The sequence below is a fragment of the Juglans microcarpa x Juglans regia genome, chromosome 1D (assembly GCF_004785595.1).
Source record: "Juglans microcarpa x Juglans regia isolate MS1-56 chromosome 1D, Jm3101_v1.0, whole genome shotgun sequence".
Classification (NCBI taxonomy): Eukaryota; Viridiplantae; Streptophyta; class Magnoliopsida; order Fagales; family Juglandaceae; genus Juglans; species Juglans microcarpa x Juglans regia.
The window spans coordinates 6,869,418-6,891,531 of NC_054594.1; the positions used below are offsets into that span (position 1 = coordinate 6,869,418).

General features: G+C 35.4%; 1 protein-coding gene across 1 annotated transcript; it reads left to right on the forward strand.

Moving 5' to 3' along the window:
- Window positions 1-7,027: 7,027 nt before the first annotated feature.
- Window positions 7,028-11,245, forward strand: LOC121241158 (methionine adenosyltransferase 2 subunit beta). Its single transcript, XM_041138810.1, has 6 exons — window positions 7,028-7,499; window positions 8,024-8,183; window positions 8,421-8,608; window positions 9,942-10,065; window positions 10,474-10,604; window positions 10,816-11,245. Exons 1-6 carry the CDS (start codon window positions 7,278-7,280, stop codon window positions 10,945-10,947), a joined length of 957 nt encoding a protein of 318 aa, XP_040994744.1. The 5' UTR covers window positions 7,028-7,277; the 3' UTR covers window positions 10,948-11,245.
- The last annotated feature ends 10,869 nt before the right edge of the window (window positions 11,246-22,114 follow it).

Below are 22,114 nucleotides of genomic sequence, written 5' to 3' on the forward strand. Positions count from 1 at the left end.
TTCGTGCGTTCCAAAAGTCAAGAGAAGCCTGTATCCCACGCATTTCAATTGCTCCCTCTCGTCCACGTGCATAAAATCGGAAAGAAATCCAGACTCAGCTGCACGTCAAATCTGTTTCTTGCGTGTAAAAAAAATCAAGTTACATCTAGCCGTTCCAGCTGGCACATGAAAAAGAATTTGTTCACTTTCCGTTCGTGAAGACCAAGTCAAAACCAAAAATCCCACGAGTAAAAAAACTCTAATCGTTCCAACCTCTCTTTGGGTTTTATTTTTCAAAGTGCCAAACTCTTCATTTAATTGAGAATGAGTTTCTAGATGATGGACTTATAAAATTTAGATCTTCATTTTCTTCAAATCTAAAATAAAATTAAATGAAAATAATGAAACTTAAAATCAACAAAAATAAATAAAATTAGACTAAAGTTTAAAGTTAAGGAGTGATAAAATATAAGAAATTATGCAAGTCATCATCAACCCAGGAAATTTTACACCTATTTAGACACTCCAACATGAACAAAAGAGTTTCACTAGGATATTTCTCCATCTTAGACTTAGGAGCATGATTGACATGAAAAACTTGACATAACTGTTCTCGAAATACACAAACTGTATTTGAGACAAAACGTTACTTAAATAGGAAAGGACAGGAGCCTTGACGTAACACAACATGACTTGAATGTAACTTATATGACATGACTTACTTGAAATAGAAACATTTTATAACATGACATAATATGTAATAGATAATATTTCGTAATTTGACATAACATGTAACAAACAACATACTTAACATAACATAATTGCAACAATGAATAACATACATGACATTCCGTTTCTTCTTGACATTGTCTTGATAAATTTTACCGTAGAAATGAATAATACTTACGAAGTAAGTTTCCAGGAAAGATTCTTATTTCCTAGACAGAACTTTAAAGTTTCCAAGAAAGATTGGAGGGTCACATCAGTCCACTTAAGTACCAATCTCCTTGGCAGAGCTTCCTTAGATTGTATGTATTCACACTACTTGCAATATATAACAATATATGACAAAATATCTTGTATAACAAATGAATAATTCGTGGTAGAATATCTTGTGTAACAGATGAATAATTCATGACAGAATAAATTTTGTATAACAAATAAATATGTAATGACTTGGTATGATACATATGATAACATACATACACATGTAGTTCATTTGCTTATCACCTATACACAGTAAACTGCTAGTAAATTAAAAGCTAACTTATCTCGGTCTTTGCATTTCTAAACAAAACTCAAGTGCGACCACAATGAACTGAAAATAGTGATTTTGAAAAGTTATAACTTAATCGCTAACAATTAGAAATATGGAAAAATATCAACTTAGAGTAAAAGTACCATTTTACCCTCTATATATGAAAAAATGACAATTTTATCCATAACTTAAGGATTTTGTATCTTAACTCAAAAAACCACCAAAATTTACATACCTCATCTAAATTTTGTTCTAAACTCAAATATCAATTTAGAAAAATTTAAAACTAAACATAACTACTAAAACCCTATAGGGACTGAAACTTACATAGGCTATTTCCTTTGATTTTTGTTCCAATTCTTTCAAATTTCAAAATTTATTATTAAACCAAAATTTTTCTCCTCATAATATAATCGTAAGAATAATCATTTTTAAATCATGAACAAAAGTCATCAAAATCACTAAAACCATACTTGAACTTTTCGGTTTTTCTTCTAAGTTCAAAATCAGATTTTTGTTTCTAGCTTACTTAGATCAACCTCTTGATCCATGACTTAAAATATATGTGATCTTCAAACTAAAATATCACATGACTTAGAAATGTGTCCTAAAACATATCTAAGCTTTAAACTCAAGATCACATTGTTAAAAATCAACCAAAACATGAATTTAGCCAAGAACATCATCACTTGGCCCATCCAAATATCTCATTGCATAAAATTTCATCTCTTTGAAACTAACATAAAATATCTTCAAAACAATATTCTAACATGTATATAAGAGGCTTAGGATCCTCAAATAAAAATATCAAAGCCTTTGGAATAAGATTATACCATAAAAATGTTTAAACTTTCTAAAAAAAGAAACTGTTTTTCCTCTTCCAGATTCGAAGTTTCTAAATCTAGGAAAATCTTTCACCAAAACTTTTAATCATGCAATAAATCCTCAACTAATAATCATACACCCATGTTAACAATACTCTATAGAAATTTTAGACCAAGATCTATTCATTAGCTTGGCCAAAAACTCTAAAATATAATATATTCTCCAGTTTATCGCCTAGAATGACCTTTCTGAAGTTTGAACAACTTTTGACCAACCAAAGGATCTCCAAATAGAAGAAATAAGATATTCACGTAAACTAGACTAAAAACGAAACAACTTGCATGAGGCAAGTTTGTGAAAAAATACATAAAAAAACTTCTAATCAGGCATACAAAAGAGTTCAGAAAAACTGCTCGAGAGTATGTTTTGTGTTCTAACAAAGCCAAGTGTAAATGAGAGATGATTTTTGTTCGAATGGGATGTAGGGATTTTTATACAAGTTATGGAAGATGATAAGCCTGGAATGAAGTTTGTGTGTTGATCTTTTCTTCCAATAAAATATACAAAAATTAGCTCAAGATATTTTCTCTAGGTGGAGTGTAGAATTGAAAGAGTGAGGTGGTCCTTTAGCCATTCATTTCAAGAACCTTCTAGGTCCTCTTGAACAAATCTGATCAGCCATATGGAGGGTGAAATATCTTAGACAAAATCAATATTAAGGTGGTCAAATTCGTGGGCCTTAATGGGCCTAAATTGAATGGGCCTCAAGTTTGGATTGCTATCAAGCCCAAATTCGATTTCTCTTGGCCCAATCAAATATACAAGGTTGGATAATGATGTTCTAACACAAATTTGAAGAATTAATAGCATGTAGAAGTAATTTAATCAAATGATTAAATACAATTCTAGAAACTGATTCATTAAAGTTTTGGAGGTCAACTTTATGGTTTAGATAAAACTGTTTAAGATTTCGGTTTCCATCATTCTTTTGAGTTCTCTTTGGTTTGACACAATTTGATTAGTCGGATGGAATATGATTTGCTTAAGTTGTAAGATCTCACACCTTGATTTCATCCATTAAACATTCCACATGGTGCCAAGTATCTAATACTATTCATTTCGAAAAAATGAATAATAAACTTAGTACTAAAAAATCATAAATATCAATATTAACTTACAATAAAAATCGTTTACCGAAATTCAACTTCGAAGTGCCCCTAAAAATAAAAACACAGTTTCGAATAGGCGTTCCGCCTGAAAATATTAAAATGGGTTATTGCGCCATAAAATTCTAAATAATCAACTGAGTCTAACGGCGCAGACCATCATTTTGACAGTTCTAACTATTTCAAATAATTTAAATCTCACTTCTTGCACCATGGTGAGTAATACCTCTAATTATGCTCATATACTAAAACCTATATAATTGCTCGAATCGTGAAAACTTACAGTATTTTTTCGAGTTTCCTAAAGCCTATAGAAATTTCACCATTAAAATTCTAGAGGACTGTTACATTTGGTGTATGTATGATGAGTAGAAAAACTTAATTAATTTAAGAAAAATAAAATAAAAATAAATAAAAATAAGTGTAATGTGTAGGATGATGAGTAGAAAAATTCTTTATCTATTATTATATGAATTAAAGATCTTTTAAGTACCATCTTTAGACTCAGAACACATCTCATTAGTATGGAACTTTCACAATAGACATCTCAAGCAACTCGATTAATAAATTGCGCCAATAATTATTTTTATGGTAGTTAGTTAGAAGACTAGACTAATTATTCGGTATTATTTTGTGATTCAATTTTAATTTAGAAAAATTATATTCATCATAATTTTTATTATAACTATCTCAATATTTTTTAATGTGTCATCAGATAATGGGGGAATAATGATAAAATGGATGATAAGTAACATTACTCTTGAATTTATATATTGTATATTATGTATTAGGGTGTCTGTAGGGCATTGCCCATTGTATAGTTAATTTTCTTTAATAACAAAATTTTCTATCTTGGTTTAAAAAAGTCTCTAAAAGTATTATGAAAATTACAAATCTTGAATGAGAAATAATTTGTATAAGTCCCAAATAGACAAGTTTCGCACAATCATTTTATAAAAACGTAGACCCCTTGAAAATGTGTAAAAAAAATATTATTTTTTAGTGAGACTCACTTTTTTACAAAGAGTCTACATGAAGTTTGTTTATTTAAAATTTGTACCTAACATTATTCTTCATAAAAATACCTCTACCCCTGTCGTGTGTATGATGGGCATGAGGAAGTAAGCGAGAATGCCTTCCCTCCATAAGGTGACCAATTTGTTTTTATTTATTTAAATCTTACATAATAACAATGAAAATGTAACTTGATTACATTTTTTTGTCCTTAAATAAAATCTTTTGCCCAATCTAAAATTGTATTAATAAAAAGATTAATATTATCCATCTTAAATTTTATTATTCCGAATCACATATGTTAGAATTGGGCTACCCATTCTAACTAGAATTGGGCTACCCATTCTAACAACCATGGTATTTAGCAACAATGTAAATGACATTGTTATCTTTCTGGGGTGTTAAAACCCATCAACAATATGAGAAATATTTTAAATGACCTCCTGTGGTGGGTCGAGCAAAGAGTAAAGCTTTCTCAGACATAAAACAAAAGGTATGGCGTAAGTTAAAAAACTTGAAGGAGAAATTGTATCACAAGGGGGAAGAAAATTACTTATCAAGACTGGCATTATCCATACTTACCTACTCAATAAGCTATTTTAAACTACCAGGAAATTCTGAGCGAAAGTATGATGTCAAAATTCTAGTGGGGTCAAAGAATAAATAAACATAAGATTCATTTGGTAAGCTGTCAGAAAATGTGTGTTTCAAAATCAAAAGGAGGGATGAGATTTAAGGATCTTAAAACCTTCAATTTGGCTTTGCTAGCAAAATAAGGTTAGAGAATTATGCAAGATGAATCTTTCTCTATCCATAGAATTTTCAAAGCCAATTTAAATTTCCATGAGTCAAAATTGAATCAAAATCCCTCTTTTGCATGGAGAGACATTTGTGAAGCTAAACAAAAACTCATATAGGATGCATGTGGAGGGTGGGCAATGAAAAATCAATAAATATTTGGGCTGACTATTGGATCCCTGGAGTTAAAAGAATTAAAGAAAATTTGAGTGATGAGAGAGAATTGATTTGAGAAGAATCAGCTAACAGTCTCATTAACAATAATACAAGTGGTGGAATATAGCAGAAGTTAGAGATCTTTAACCTCAACAAGCTGTCATTGAGATATTGAAGATTAATCTCAATCTAGGAGAATATGAAGATAAACTAATCTAGACCCATGAGAATAATGGAAAATTCAATGTGCAGAGTGCCTATAGATTATTCAGAACATTGGAGAAAAATATAATAAAAGGAGAATGCTCTAATTCATCTAGGCAAGGCGAGGCGAGTTTGGAAAGACCTATGGTATTTACAGATTCCCCATAAGACCAAAGTATTTGCTTGGATAGCCTGCAATAACGGATTGCCAACAAAGAATAATTTGCTGAAAAGAAGAGTGATCACAGATGATTCCTGTAATTTTTGCAGGGGAGCAATTGAAGACACTGAACATGCATTATATTCTTGCTCTATTTTAGAAGTGAGCTAGAGAAAACACTTATCACTTCTATATGATGCTGCCAGAGAAACAATTTTCATTGAGATGACTCAATATATAAGAGGGAGAGGTGGGAAATAGGAGCTAGAAAAATTTGATGATGGTATGAGGTCTCTGGTACAGAAAAAATCAGATGATTTATGAGAATAAAAATATACCTCTAGATTATGTAGTAGAGCATGCTCTTGCATTTCTTAAAGTTCATAGAGACTTGAGGTCCAGTTCTTTAACGTCTAAATATTCATTATGTTGATGGGAGCCACCTCAACAGGGAGTTCTAAAGTTGAATGTTGATGGAGCCATCTTTAGTGACCAAAAAACAACGGGTGCTAGTGTGATACTAAGAGATGAAGAGGGAAGTGTGCTTATTGCTACAAGTAAAAATGAAAGGAAGCATTGGGTCTAGAGGAGATTAAGCTTTTAGCAATATTTAGAGGTCTATAATTATGTTTGGATATGGGCATTTATGATCTAATAGTGGAGAGTGATTTATTATTAATTGTAAAACAAATACAAGAGGAAGAAGATTCATGGTCCCTGTTGGGAAATCTTATAAAGGAAACTCAAGAACTAATGAAGAGATTCAGGAATTGCAAGGTTAAACATGCCGGTCGGTTAGGCAATGAAGCTGCACATAGATTAACAAAATATGCTTGGAACGTGGATGACATTTGTTTATAGTGTGAGTCTTTTTTAGATGTAATTTCTCATATCACCTGGGTTGACAAACGTTTGTAATCTTATTTTCAATAAATAAAAGACATTTTTTATTTAAAAAAAAAAAATTGGGATACCCATTACCCTAACCATCTTGTAGGGGTAACGGGCGAATTTATGTTACCTTTAAATGTAATCAATATGTTATTTTATCTCAACATTTAGGGCACGTTTGGATATAGAGGTGAGATATTTACTTCATTTTATCTCATCTCATTTTACTATCTAAACGATCTTTAAACGGGACTAATAGTTATACTAATCTATGTCAAAAGAACTCAAGAACCCGAGTCCAAACTCGGAATAGACACATTCCCGATCCAACTTGTCCATTCCTGTGCCTGGTCACTTCTATGGGTAGGCTTACTATCTATCTACTACTTATTTACTAGTTATAGTATTTTTATTTTTTTATCATTTTATTTTAACTATTTTTTTAACATCCTTAATCATTAAAAAAAAATTAAAAAAATATATAACCTTACTACTAGACATTACCTAGTAACCCTAACATTTTAGTCTTCTATTCCCATTACAACCTTCCGTGTCGTTAACCTCTCTGTTTTCACTCTTCCGGACACATGAGGAACAGCGGGCAGTGACTGTCCTCTGAATGAAAATGAAAACAGTAACTTCGTAAGCTACCCCAGCCTAGAAAAATTGCTAACAGAGCCCGTCTATTTATCGAAAGCAGAGAATCTTAGAACTGCATCCTATAGAGAACTCCTTCCCTGCTCAGAGATCTCCCACGACAAACTCAAAAGAAAAAATTCACTCTTAAACGCCCCCCACCATTTCCAGAGAAGGAGATACAGAGAAGATGGTTAAGAAGAGAGTTTTGGTGGTGGGAGGCACGGGATACTTGGGACAACAACTATTGCAAGGCTTTTCAGAGATCCAAGGTGACCCATTTGATCTGGCATTCACGTACCACTCAAATCCCCCTCAGGCATTGCTTGATGCCCTTCCTTATTTGCTCGCTTTCCATGTTGATCTCAAAACCGGACAAGGGTTTGAAGCCATTTCACAAACATTTGGCCAGGTCTGTTTTCACCCAGAATAACAAATTGTAATTTTGATTGGTGAATTTGCTAAGCAGAATCTATATGTTAAGAGAAAAGAATAAAAATATCTCTGGGCTTTGAACGATTGATTAAATTCGATTGCTGCATTTTGTGTTCGAAAGGGCCCGTGAAAAGAAAAACACTCTTAAGTGCCTGTAACTGCGAACTGTATTATGGGTTCTATTGATTTATACTTTTCTTCTTCCCCATCAGAAGTTGCTTGGAAACTAGGATAAGGTCCTTGAATTTATAAGAGGATTGCTATCTTCCTTTCATTTTGTAGTTGAGAATAATCAAGTCTTTCGTTATGGCATATGGAGTAACTAGGTAAGCCGTTACTGCCTATCCAGAACTCAGAAAATCTGAAATGCTTGAAAGTTTCGTCCGCTGCCAATTATCATAGATGTTGAATAATCCAATATACTGTTTCTTAAAAAAAAGAGAAAAATATTTTATTCAGTGTTGGTATGCGCTGACAAGTGTATCATCTTTGAAATGCCAGCCTGATGTGGTTGTGAATTGTGCTGCACTCTCTGCACCTCGTGCCTGTGAAATGGATCCATCTGCTGCCATATCCATTAATGTGCCATCTTCTCTTGTGACTTGGTTATCAAATTTTAAAGAGACTAGTACCCTTCTAATTCAATTGTCAACTGATCAAGGTAAGCACTCCTGCATTACTAGAATGAAACGCCCATGAGTTTTAAACCCACGATCTTACCCTTCACCAGATCCTTGTGGAGGAGGGAGTGCCTTTTGAGCTACAGCTCATGGGCTTTTTCTATTTTGTGTTTTGCTTGAATCGCAACAATGCTCAGATTCTCATTCATTTATCTTTCCATTGTGCATTTACACTTGGCTTTGTGGCTAGATTGTATATGATATAAGTTCTCAAACAGTTTATGAAGGGGTGAAGTCCTTCTACAAGGAAGAAGATGAAACTGTGCCTGTGAATGTTTATGGGGAATCTAAGGTGGCAGCTGAGAAGTATGTTTCTGAAAAATGCTTGAACTTTGCAATACTGAGAAGCAGTATCATTTTTGGGCCACATACAATCTCACCTGTTCCAAAATCTCTTCCAATTCAGGTGTGTACACGCAATTCAGACCTTATATTGTATATCTGCAAGTTTATTAGATAACCAATGCATCTGATAAGAGACTAGTACATGTAGCCTAACTATAAATAAGAGGAAGAATAAAATATGCCTTTTCACTCCAGCTTGTTGCAAACTGCTATGTTCTAAGCAAGTGCCTGTGTTTTAAGGTTCTTTCATTGTTCTTTTCACTAAATAGTTTTTTACATATAGGTTTGAAACCTGCTTCATTCTTTCTTCAAGTATGGACTTTGTTATTTATGGCAGTGAAATCTACTCATAATAGTTGTCATTGTATACATAAACTGTGCATGTTGGAACCTCATACGTCTTTGTGGTTTATAGTTATGGAGATGTCAGAATTATCCAAAATAATAGTTCACTGTCCTAAACAATAGATGGAAGTTTTTGAACAGAATAGTACTACATATATTTACAATTTTACTTACACTTTTACTTACAAAACTCATTTTATCAGTTTTCTTTTCAAATTCAAATTTTGAATTTCAAATTTCATAATCTTTAGCATATCAATAGTTGACATGTGGAAAATTAAGGTTTTTTTTTTTTTCCTACATATAAAAAAAATAAATAAATAAATAAGTTTTTTATAAGTTTTTCTTAAGTACATTTAGGATTTCTCTTTTGAAAAATTGCTTTCTGAGGTAACATGATCGGTTTATCTCGGTTGCATGGATGCTAGAACAAGTTGTGTTTAATACTTTAATAGTTATGACTTTTTTAAGTTTATTTTTTGGGTATTCTTTGACTTTTATAAAATTTAGTGTTTAATACTAAATTTCACCGTCCACTATTTGGTAAGATTTTTGTGGCTGAGATGACAACGCGATAAGTTTAAGGTATAGGATTATTTATTTGATAGAAAGTTCTTATAACTTACCAGTGAAAAAGTAATAACAAAACATGAGAGGTAAATATGGTAGAATTGATTGTATGGATACAGGTATAATAACAATTTAAACATTGGTTACTGTTCATATAATATAGCTTTAGAGTTATATCTTGTAATTGCCTTTTCAAGCGACTGGTTTTATTGTGGCGGTGAGAAAGAGGAGCTTTTTTTTTTTGTTCGGGAGGGGGTGTGGGGGTGGTATTGGTCATTAGGGATATGGAAATTTTTTTTGGGAGGAATTGGCAAGTTTATCCTTTGTATACCATCTTGTGGACTTGGGCTTTGCTTATCCTTTATTAATACTATTGTTTACTTATAAAAAAAAAGTTAAAGAACAGAATTAATAATTTGGAAACTATTATTATCTTGTATTTAACTGATGAGTTGACACCTAATACCCAATTAATGCAGTGGATTGATGGTGTTCTCTCCAAAGGAGAAAAGATGGAGTTCTTTCATGATGAGTTTCGCTGCCCAGTTTATGTCAAGGACGTTGTGACAATTATACAAGTTTTGACAAGCAGATGGATGTCAGGTGCGATTTTATAGTATCCGAGCTAAAATACTGGTGGTGATATAGATGGTAAACAACATCAAAGTTGCTCTCTAATACATTGTCAATGAAAAGGACTTGGTCAAGGCATCACAATACCAAAGTTGCCCTCTATTACACTGTCTATGAAAAGAACCCAATAATACTGGAATCTTTATGCGTTATGACTCATAGTGCACACACATCATGAATTTTCACATATTGTCCCCTGGATCCAGAATAGCGACATGGACTAAATGTCCAGTCCCATTGCCAAACTTATGGCACTTGCGGATGTTGCCAGCCTTCTGCTTTTATGTATTTGCTCTGATGCCTGTACTCTGTATTCTCTGTACATGCTGTATCTCACATCTTTGATGATGACTTCAACATTCATGATGTTTCTACCAGAGGCGAAGCAAATGCAATTGCTACTAAATGTTGGCGGACCTGATAGGGTATCCCGTTTACAAATGGCCGAGGCTGTGGCACATATCAGAGGATACGACATCTCCTTGATCAAGCCAGTGTCTGCATCATCGGTTTGTATATCTTCATTGCCCATCAGCTCTTCATTTGATACTACAGTCTCTAGCTCATGATAATTTGTCAGTCGGAATCACATTTAAGCGAAATTCTTTCTGCTCATTTTTCTAAGCAACAGCTTCCTTTCGATGTCTTACTTTATGGGAATTTGTTATCCTTGTACCAGTCGATGTTAACATTTTTGTTTTCCTCTAAATAATTCTTCAGGTTGATCGAGGCGTCAAGTCCCCATCTGACATATCCATGAACATAGACAAGCTAGTTCAGACCCTAAATATTTCCCCCATTTCATTCATAGATGGTGTCAGATTGACACTCACTGCTGAAGCTAAATCTTGAGGCCACCAAGATCTTGTAAATTGCATCCTCAGTTTTGTACAACTGCTACTACCAAGGGTATAGCATGAACGATGATTCTCAATGACCCAGTTCCCTCCAATCGAAGCCATCAAGTGTTGTAAATTGCTTTCTAGAATAAAAGGACATGATTTTGTTGTCCTTGGTTATTTGTTAGATGAATTGGAGACTTGAGTCCAAGAAGAATGACCAGTTTTCGTAAAATTAGTAATTTTAGTTATACTTTAAATGTACAAGTTCCGCATTCTTATTAAAAAAAAGTGAGACATGTTATTAAAAATAAATTTTTTTACGTGTGTTTTGAATTTATTAATTTTTTTAAAAGAAATTGTGCATAAATTTGAACAGTTTAAACTTTAAGGAGAGGTTTGGATTCAGAGATGAGTTGAGATGGATTGAGATGATTTGTGAATAATAGAATAAAAGTTGAATTATTTATTATATTTTGTGTGAAAATTTAGGAAAGTTATTTTGAGATTTAAAAAAATTGTAATGATGAGATGAGATGAATTGAGGTGGATTTTAAATCCAAACCTCTCCTAAGAGCATCCCATTGGATTCTTCATAATTTTTCCTATAATTTAACTAAAAAGTACATTCCCTAAACTTTTTCTCTAAATTTTACTCATCTTTCAAAAATCTTCTACATCTCATTCCTCATCCCTATCTCTATTCTATTAAATAATATTTCTCTATTCTTTCTTTATTTTTTTTCTCACTTTCATTTACAATCTTAACTACTAACTCTTTTGTCTTATTATCTTCTTTTCAAATATCATATTCTCCAAAATACTTATACTATTTTGACTACCAAATATAGTATTATTTTTCAAATCGAAATCCGTATTATAAAAATAGTAATTTTTTTTTTAATATGTGCATTTTCTAACAGTAACATTTTGAACTCCTACCTCCAACAGCATCTTCAACTCCTGCTTCCAACGGTAATATTTTTTGTCTTTTCTCCAACGGTAACTTTTTTTGTTTTCTCTTAAACGGTAACATTTTTTGTCCTATATGCAACGGTAACTTTGTCCTCTATAAATACGCATTCTGCTTGATTCACATTCTCACAAACTCAAATCTCATTTGATTTAAAGAACTGAAATTCAACAGTCTCCCGTGATATCTCATTCCCTTCATCAAATGGCTCGTACATTCTTTCACAAATTGCTCACATACTTATTATCTGAAGATGAGTTAGATGTTGTTCTTAATGATGAGGCTGATAGACAATCATCGAGGCATCGTTTCAATCGCCAACGCCGTAAGTTTATTCGGTGTAATCATATTCAAGGGCACGAGCGTCTATTTCGTGATAATTTTACTGAAAACCCAGTATATCTCTCGAATCTATTTCGAAAGAGATTTCGGATGAGCTGTGTAACACTCGGGCTCAGCATAAATCTCACGTACATTATTTTTCTTTTATTTTGGTAGAATATAAATATATATATATATATATATTTTTTAACTTGTTTAGGTTAAAGCACAACGCAACTACGCATCAATTCTACGCGCGATTCTTTCCTCCTCTTAAGTTTCCAGCTTTCTTTGATTATGCACACCCTTAATATGCCAACCCACTCTCTACACACCCCATACAAGGACGGCCACACCTTTCCAGCATATTTTTGTCAACTGCCCAAGCCCCTCCCACGTACATCATAATTTGTTCAACTTCCCATCACCCCACACCCACCGACGGTTGTTCCTCCCCTTTACTCTCTCTCCCACATTTTATTTTATTTATTTTTCTCTCACCTAAGACAGGCGTCTCTCTCTCTCTCTTTCTGTGAGCTTCGCCGCACAAGCACTACCCCAGCCCAACGCCTTTACCCTCCACCTCTGCATCCCACCTCTGTCATGCGCCTCCTGCCAGCAAGCCACCGTCCAACCCTTCATGTTGCCAATTAGAAGCCCAACTGAGGCTGTGCAGCACCACTTTTTCGTACAACCAATAACCACCACAATCCCGACGTGAGCTACCTTGCTCCTTCACAGAAGCCAACACTGGAAACCACCTCCCACAGCCACGGCAAACAGCAACCACGACTCCTTCTTGCACAACGTAAACACCTCCCCACCGTGAGCCTCCTTCCCGCTTCCTCCCTCTCTCGGTTTCTTCCCCACAACTCAACGGCCAGCAAGACCACATCAGAAGTTTTTGCTCAACCTTGGTGCAACAAAGAACTCCTTCACCGCGCTGCCCCTACACCACCAAGCCACCATTCAAGCCACTGCATGTCCCCTGTTTCTGACCTCCGAAGCAGAGCAATAAAACCACTTTTCTCCGCCTTAGTTTTGCAGCCCCGTGACACGTCGGTGAAGCTTAATGATGCCGACCAGCAACCCTTCCGCCACCCATGCGCCACTCCATGATCTGCCGCCACCTCAAGCCACCGCTCTTTCAGTAACATCTCATTTCTCCCTCAAGCTGTGGTCTCTCTCTCTGTAACACCCCGTATTTTAGTGTATTTTTACTGAATGAATTATTTTTATGGATTCAAAATTTTATTCTCTTATTTTAAAATTATTGGATTTTTAATTGGGTTATTTTTATGATTTTTAGTTTACGAAAATTATTTTCGAAGTGCTTTCTTTAAATTAATTATTGTTATGTGTTTAAATTTCTTCTCGAATTAAATTAACTTATTATTGGGTTTAATTATTATTTTCATGTTAATCATTGTGTTTGAAATATTTTATTTCATTAGCTGTTTTAAAATCGTTTCCGTTGGATCATTTTCGTGACCCAAGTTATGAGGATTGGACCTCATTTCTTTTCCTTTTCGTTTTCGTTTTCTTCTTTTCTTTTCTTTCTTTTCTTTTTCTCCTCCCTGGTTTCCCTTCCCGCGCGCGACACTCTCTCTCGCCGTGCATTCGTCTCTCCCCCAGCCCGCCGCCATGCGCCGGCGGTGGTCGACACCGCCCGGCTCCTCCGCTCCCCCTGCCGACGGCGATCACCCCCTCCATTTCCAGCTCCTCCATCGCCGCCATTAACCACCACGAACCCATTGAAGCCGCGGCGTTCCATGCACCACTGCGCCGCCGTCGCGCCACCTCCGGCCACCATCTTCCTACCACTTCATCCTCGATCTCTTGGCAACCCATTGGACCCAACCCCAGCTTCGATCCGCCACCGGTGAAGCTCCACCATCTACATTTCCGATTTGGATATTTTGGTCTTCTACCGCCCATTGCGCCGCCACCCACGGCCAACCTTCACCACCACTAGCTTCACCGACCTCCTTCGGCCCTACCCTATCAATCTTGAGTCTTCGTTTGCACCCGTTGAAAAGTTGGATATTGTGACCCACGGCCACAGTGTATTTTACACTGTGGTGTTGCTCAGACGTCGCATTTTTCAGCTTCGTGATCCTTCAGAAATTGCTATATAGCGCTGTAAGTATTTCTTCAAAGAATTCTTATGAATTTAATGTATTTTTGCACTAACACATTTCACTGTATTTGAACTGTTGATTGGTTTTGCCGGACTGAGTCCGAGGAGTACGGGGATCGGATGGATTGGTGATTGGAGTTGTTTGGTTGGATTTGATTGGATTGGTAATTGTTGGTTTGGATATTGTGTTGGTTCATGTACATTGCATTTGGCACTCATGATCATGTTTGTAAAGGAAAACTGGGTTTTCGTGTATTGCATTCATGTTCATGTGTTTATGAAAACTGAGTTTTCATATGAGTATGAAATTTGGGTGCGTGTGTATCACGACCCCAAGCCGAGATGGGGCATTATCTCGGTGGAGCTCTTCTGGTTACTCGGGAGCGGAATATACTGAGTAACGTCCCCTGGATTGTCGTCGGGCGACAATGGGATCGGACGAGAGATTCGTGCCGACTCCGTGGTCCTTCTGCTGGCGGGGACTAGAGGATGTCTGGCCACGTACGCACTGGGCGTGGAACTGGGTATCGCTCGTTGCGTAGTGTGGGTGCTTGGCCATGTACGCGCCGGGCGCGGAACTGAGCACCGCTACGAAGCCAGGACGTGCGGATGGTCCATAGGGGAGGCCATGGTGCATAGGGTAATAACGGATTAATTGGCTATTTTCTGGAAAAATGTTTTACGGATTATTTTTGGGCCAAATGGGATTTTGGCATGTGTTGAAAAATTATCATTTTCGGGGAAAATGATGTTTTGAGGAAAAATGCATATTTCATCATATGCATGCATGTTGGTTGCATTAAATGCATTTTATTCTTGAGGATTATTTTAGGTTATACTTACCTGCGATACCATTTTGGGGTAACGTAGATTTTGATGCAGATGAGGAGGAGGAGGACAAGCTTGAGGAGATGGCTCCGCCTGAGGAGTGATCTGGGATCACTCATTTGTTTATTTGAAAACTATTGTATTATATTTTTATGGATGACTGTATAACTGCTATTTAAATTTTTACTGATGTTTGATTGTAACTAAATTCTGGTACTTAGTTGACTATCCACTGCGTTATTTTATTTGTACACTGTTGCATGTACACACACTGGCACTTCGTTGGGATGTGTGACCGTGTTGTCACCATCCTGGCGTCTCGATCCTTGTGTATTTATATAAGGGGGATTGAGGGCGCCACACACACTCTCTCTCTCTCTGTTCTCTCTCGCTCTTTTTCTCTCAGTGCGCCGCCATCAGGATAGCCACCATCCACCGCAAACCAACTCCGCCACAACCTCCTTCCCCGTTGGTGCTGCTGCCTCTTAGTTTTCCTTGGGTAAGTCCTGCTACTGCACTTGGTCCTCTGTTTTGTAGTAGTTACTTAAAAATGAAATATTTTTGTGTCTCGGTTAACCTAATAGATGAGATGTGCTATTATCATTTTTCCCCTTAGTATGATGTCTCCAGATTTATAATTTCTGATGTCTAGGTTAATGCATTTATATTTTAATGAGTTGATTATGTATATTCGGTTTGAAATCGTGAGTTTTATATTACGTGCATGTTATTTTTTTAATTGGACGTAGACGTATGGATTTATAGTAGTAAGTCAGTACACTGATGCTTGAGTAATTATAAGTTAATCATGTTTTAGTTTTTATATATTAAACTCCCTTTGTATGAGTTTTATTTTTAAATACAGATTAAATAAATATTTGAAATATATTATTAGTATCAATATATATTTTTTTCGAAGTACGTTGTAGTGCAAGATTTTTATTTTGAACTCTTTAAAGAGAAACTAATTAGTCTACTTTTCTTAAATGAAATATTTGCTCTCCTACTTTAATCAGTTTTGTTTTAATGAGTCTTTAAACTAGAAATGTATTTTATGGCATAATTGTATTTATTATTAATATTATTATGCAATTTTAGAAATATTCTGAGTTTTATAGGTATGTGGATATTAAGGACTTAGGGAAGTGATGGCATTTTGAAATTAAGAGAAAATTCAGGTTTTTAAGGAATTAAAATAGGTACTTCAGGTGTAATATGAGATTATCTGTTCATTAGAGATTCATTTAAGTTACATGAATTTTTATAGGTGACGATTGACAATTGTTCAGTACTGTTGTGGAGATTCAAAATAGTACCTAAGAAGTCCAGGTAAGCGGGGTTCATATACTAGATTTGCATAAAAGAAATAAAATAAGGTTGGCTTTGAAAATATGCATGCTTGTTTTTGAAAAGAAATCTGAAAATGACCTCAGACGTTTGTTTTGCATGTGCATAAATTCTATATAAGAGAAAGTATTTTTCTGTCATGACTGGTGTAGACATGAGCTAATTTTGTGCATTCTGTTTCTGAACTATGCAAAAAGAGCGAATATGAAAATCTAAAAGTTTTTGTTATGAATAAATGAAGATGTTTTGGATTCTGTTTATTTCGAACATGTGAAATGATTTGAAGATATTCAGTATTTTGTTTTGATGTGATGTGTCATCTGAAAACCGTGGCATGAAGTTCTGATTCTTTAAATGAATGTGATTTGATTCCGAAGATATTCCGTTCTGTTTCTGTAAGGCCCAGCCATGGGTATAATGATGGTTTATAACCCTACCACGAGGGTGAAACATGATATACGACCCAGCCACGGGTATAATGGTTGTTTATAACCCTATCATGGGGGTTAAACATGGTATTTGTTCCGATGTGATGCTATGAGATGATATGAGTATAATGTTTTAGTTTGGATATGCCAAAGGATTTTCTTTTTGGGAACAAGTTTGTTTTTCTGAAAATTTTGCTCTGATGTTTTGTACCAAGTTTTGTTTATGCATTCCGAAAGTAAATATGTTGTTTCTGCATTCTGAAAGAAAATATTTTGTTCTGCATATCTAATGTTATAAATACTCATGTTCACATGATAGTATATGCTCTCTGCTTACTGAGTTGTTGATAACTCACCCCTTATCTCCACAATATTTTTCAGATATTTTGATGGTTCAGCTGAGAATCAAGATTATGAGGCATTGGGTGAGATGTTTTAAGTATAGTGGATTAAACATAGAGAGTTTTTATGAGTATTGGCAATTTTTATTAAGAAATTTTATTGTGTTATGATGATTTGACATTTTGAAAAATTGGTTATATTGAGAAAATTAGTTTGAATCGAGATTTCTATATGATATTGGGAATTTGGAGTCTATTATTATATTGTTGAAATGTGAGTTTAAGTGATAGGAAGTAACTCTCTGACCCGTGCGGGACCAGGGCGTTACAAGCCGTCCCCTATTTCTCTGTATTCTAAATGAGGTAGAGTCGTACGAGCCGTACTTTGTCCAAAGAAGAGATAGTGCCGGATGACTCGGTTTATCTTCTATGTAAAAGATAACCGCAACACTTAGAATGCTACCATATGGGGTTACTAGAGATTTTATGGATGAATACATACGTATTGGTGAAAACAGCGCAATAGAGAGCCTTAAAAAAATATCTGAGACAATAGTAAGTGTTTTTTCAGATGAATATTTGCAGTCTCCAAATGTCAATGATATTGCTCGATTGCTTGCGGTTGGTGAACAACGGGGATTCCCAGGAATGCTGGGAAGCATTGACTGCATGCATTGGAAGTGGAAAAATTGTCCCGCAGCTTCGAAAGATATGTACTCCGGCCACATTCGTGAACCAACTATTATTTTAGAAGCAGTTGCTTCATATGATCTCTGGATATGGCATGCATTTTTTGGTATGCCCGGTTCACATAACGACATTAATGTACTAGAGAGATCTTCTATTTTCACGGAACTAGCCCAAGGGCGTGCTCCTCCAGTCAATTACACAATCAATGGCAACCATTACGAGATGGGGTATTACCTTGCAGATAGTATTTATCCCAAGTGGCGAACTTTTGTTAAGACAATTCCATCACCACAAGGGAATAAGAATTTTTTTTTTTGTGAAAGCACAAGAATCCGCAAGAAAAGATGTCGAGCGTGCATTCGGGATACTTCAACAACGATTTGCAATCATTTGTGGACCTTCCCGAATGTGAAAAGTTAAGGAACTAACAAATATAATGAAGGCATGTGTTATTCTACATAATATGATCATTGAAGACGAGCGTGATGATAGTGAGGAATCGAACATTGAGTATGATCAACTTGATGATGAAGATTTTCGATTCTCGCGCAATCATACAACTGAGCTTACGGACTTCATCCAACGTCATCATAATATTAGAGATACATCGGCACATTATCAGCTCCAAGCAGATCTAATTGAACATCAGTGACTATTATATTCCTAACAGTAGACATGTCGAATAATTGATTGGTATTTCCTTCATGTTATAGTGACTATATTTGAGTTAATCAAGTTTCAATTCGTATTTCTTTTATGTTAGTAGTGACTATATTTGAGTTAATCAAGTCTCAATTCGTATTTCCTTGATGTTAATAGTGATTATATTTGAGGTTATCAGTAATAGTTTCTGAAATTGTAATAGGCAATTTCCTTGTTTCAAAATATCAATTTACACAATCTAAATTAAAAATTAAATTGTCTTAGTATCAATAAATAAAGAAATAAATTGTCTTAATATTGTCATCCATCATTGTCTGAAACAAAAAATAAATAAAGAAATAAACTTTTTTACATAAAAACATCAATCAAAATGTGCTGCATCATTGCGTCTCGCCATGATGTCCCTCTGCAGTTGCTCGAAATATAACCGTTGCAGTTCTGGCATGGCACTCACGTCTATCATCATAATGCGCTGATCCGCTTCCTTCTTAACGAGCTCTACTTTCTCCGCCTCCAACTTCAGTCTTTCGTCCTCTTGACGGATTTTATTTAACTCTTTTTCCTTTTCATTTTCCATCTTCTCGGCCTTCAACCTTAGTCTTTCATCCTCGAGACGGATGAAATGTATCTCTTTTTCCTTGTCATACTTCATCTTTTCGGCTTTGAGAGGAAAACACTCTTTCTCCTGAGCACGTGACTTCTCCAAAAGCGTATACTTCAGCTTGCTGAGCCCAACAATCTCCTGTGCTGACGAGGCTTGGGCCTTTCATTTTCTTTTCTCAGCTTTCCTTCCCATTGGTCGGTCCAATTCGACCACGTCATTATCTACCACATTATCCGCCGTTAGATTAAAATAGGAATCCACCGTAGCGCCCGAACATCGAGTCGGGATCGGGGTCGGGGACGGGGACATCGTCTTCCTTCGCTTTGGATCTGGATTTGTAGAACGTCAAATCCATTTAGGTTGGTCCTTTAACAGGTGCTAACAATGCTCGAATTGGAAGGAGCATTTCTCTAGCGATGCGTACATAATCTTCGCCTTGTTAAACTTGCATGTGAACAAAAAAGTTTATGTTAAACCAATGTATAAAAAAATTAAATATTCATAAAACAATTTGAGTGTGGATATTCTACCTTGTCTTGCTCAGTCATGCCACTTTGATTCAACCCTTCAACTTGCGCTAGTTTTGCACAAAATTTGTTTGTGGCCTTTTGAATAACCGACCACCGATATATTAAAGACTTGATGGTCCGGTCATTTGTGGTTTCTTTAAATTGCTGGAAGTATTCATAAATTTTTTCCCAAAGTTGAGTGTTTTTGGTCTGTTCCTTGGACTGCATCAAGGCTACAATTAAGCCATGCGGAGACAAGTAACTTGTCTTCCTTGGAGGTGAAGTTCGCACCCCTGATTGATTTCATAACGCCGATAAGATCGTTATGGGGTAGGGGTGGAGAGTAATCAATAGTCATAGGAGAGTTTTCACTTTGCCCACCGTAAGTGGGGTCTAGTTGAGGATCTTCACTTAGGAGGTTGGTGAAGTACATATGGCCAGGGTCTTGTGAATCCATATCTAAAAATGCATTGAAATGTTAGACCGATAAGAATGAAGTTTGGGGTTTTTCCATCGTTGGCTTAGGAACCGAATGGTGAAATTTATGAAATTTGGCTACCTTCTCATGGCTAAACAACCGGTTGCCACTACTTGTTGGCCGTCCGGGTTACCTAGCCATTGAGGAAATGACCATAAATTTCATGTATCCCCACCACGCTTTGTCATCATCATAATCGAGGGGATTTAATACATTATTTTTCTATCACAAAATAATACAAAACAATGACACAACAAAAAACAACTGCACAGAACTGACCAATTCACATATTCACACAAAACAACAACCAAACAATATGCAAATCACAATAATGCTAAATAAGAGCATTCCCATTTGATTTCCCATAAAGTTCTGAAAATAAAGAATTAAATGGGGCTTAGAATGGTGGAAATATTGACAGCATGCGTAAGCAAGGAGACATTCACATTGAATGGCTGCAAAACCCCACCTAAACGTCGATTGCCTTTTCTGGAAAGTACCACAAACTGCAATATGGCAATCCGGGTGAGGATTACCCTGCCATATCGATGGAGCCCTATTAACACTTGTGAATTAACCCGCACTATAATATCATCATCACAGCCTAATAACAGCCCCCTCCCCCGAGAGATACGAAATACTGTAAAAAAACCCAACAACACAGAACAAATTACCCATGGAAAGAGCAATGAAACATACTTGGTTTAAGGAACCTAAAATTACATTTTATAGGATATCATGAAATTTACATATTTGGTTTAAGGAACCCATGAAATTTATCTATCATTTCTTATTCTTTTCCATTCTCCACTTAATATTTTGATTAGGAAATATTAAATTCTTGGTTGAAGAGAAAAAATTAATATTATTTATAATTCATTCATGACCTATAATTGCTATAGACACAAACACACACATACTATAAATATATATAGCTTTGGACACACACACACATATACTATAAGTTCTGGACACACACACACACACATATATATATTAACTTTTGGACACATAACTGCTATAGACACACACACATACTACAATAACTTCCGAAGCACAGAGTGTAATAAGAAAGTTGAATTCATAAAAAGATCACGAGCACTACATTACCCTCCAAATAGTTCTGCATAAACTAAGAAATAACAAAAACCCATGAAATCAAACACCACAAATAGTTCCCCCCATGAAATCAAACACCACAAATAATTACATAGTACATGTTGAAAGAAGATAAACCACAAGTTGAATCACACATTAAAAAAGAGATAATTCGAAAACAATAGGTCCCATATTCAGTTTCTTCTTCTTTCTGCAACTGGAGATTTCCACAGTAAGCAAACATCCCATGAAGGAAAATGAGAGCAAAATCAAAACGATCCCACACAAACACAACATAAAACACAATTTTAATTCAATAAATATAACTTGATTTTCACAGCAACCAAACAACAGTGAGAAAACATCAACAAAATTGGAAATATCAGCTTCCATTGCAACACAAAACAAATTTCACAACCACATAAGTCCGAAATTCACATCTCATAGAAAGTGAAAGAAAAAAATCAATACAGAGTAATTTAAAAAAAAAAAAATCTACGAAACATCATCACTTTCTTGGCAGCCAAACACTCAACACAGCCAACCAAAATACAGACAAATCAATGGCAACAATGGTTAAAATGATAACCGGTTTCCTCAAACAAAGCCCAAAATGAGAATGACTAAACGAGAGTGACAAAAAAAAAAAAAAAATTTGAATCAATCTGCAAGCAAAACATTCTCGGCAGCCAAACAACGAAGAGATCACCGACGCAGAGCACCAAATTGTAGGCTCTTCATTGCATACTTACCTTGACCA

Coding starts and splice junctions, on each gene's coding strand:
- LOC121241158 (XM_041138810.1), top strand. CDS start 7,278: ATGGTTAAGAAGAGAGTTTTGGTGGTGGGAGGCACGGGATACTTGGGA. Junction 8,184..8,420: donor TCAATTGTCAACTGATCAAG/GTAAGCACTCCT, acceptor GTTCTCAAACAG/TTTATGAAGGGGTGAAGTCC. Junction 8,609..9,941: donor CAAAATCTCTTCCAATTCAG/GTGTGTACACGC, acceptor CAATTAATGCAG/TGGATTGATGGTGTTCTCTC.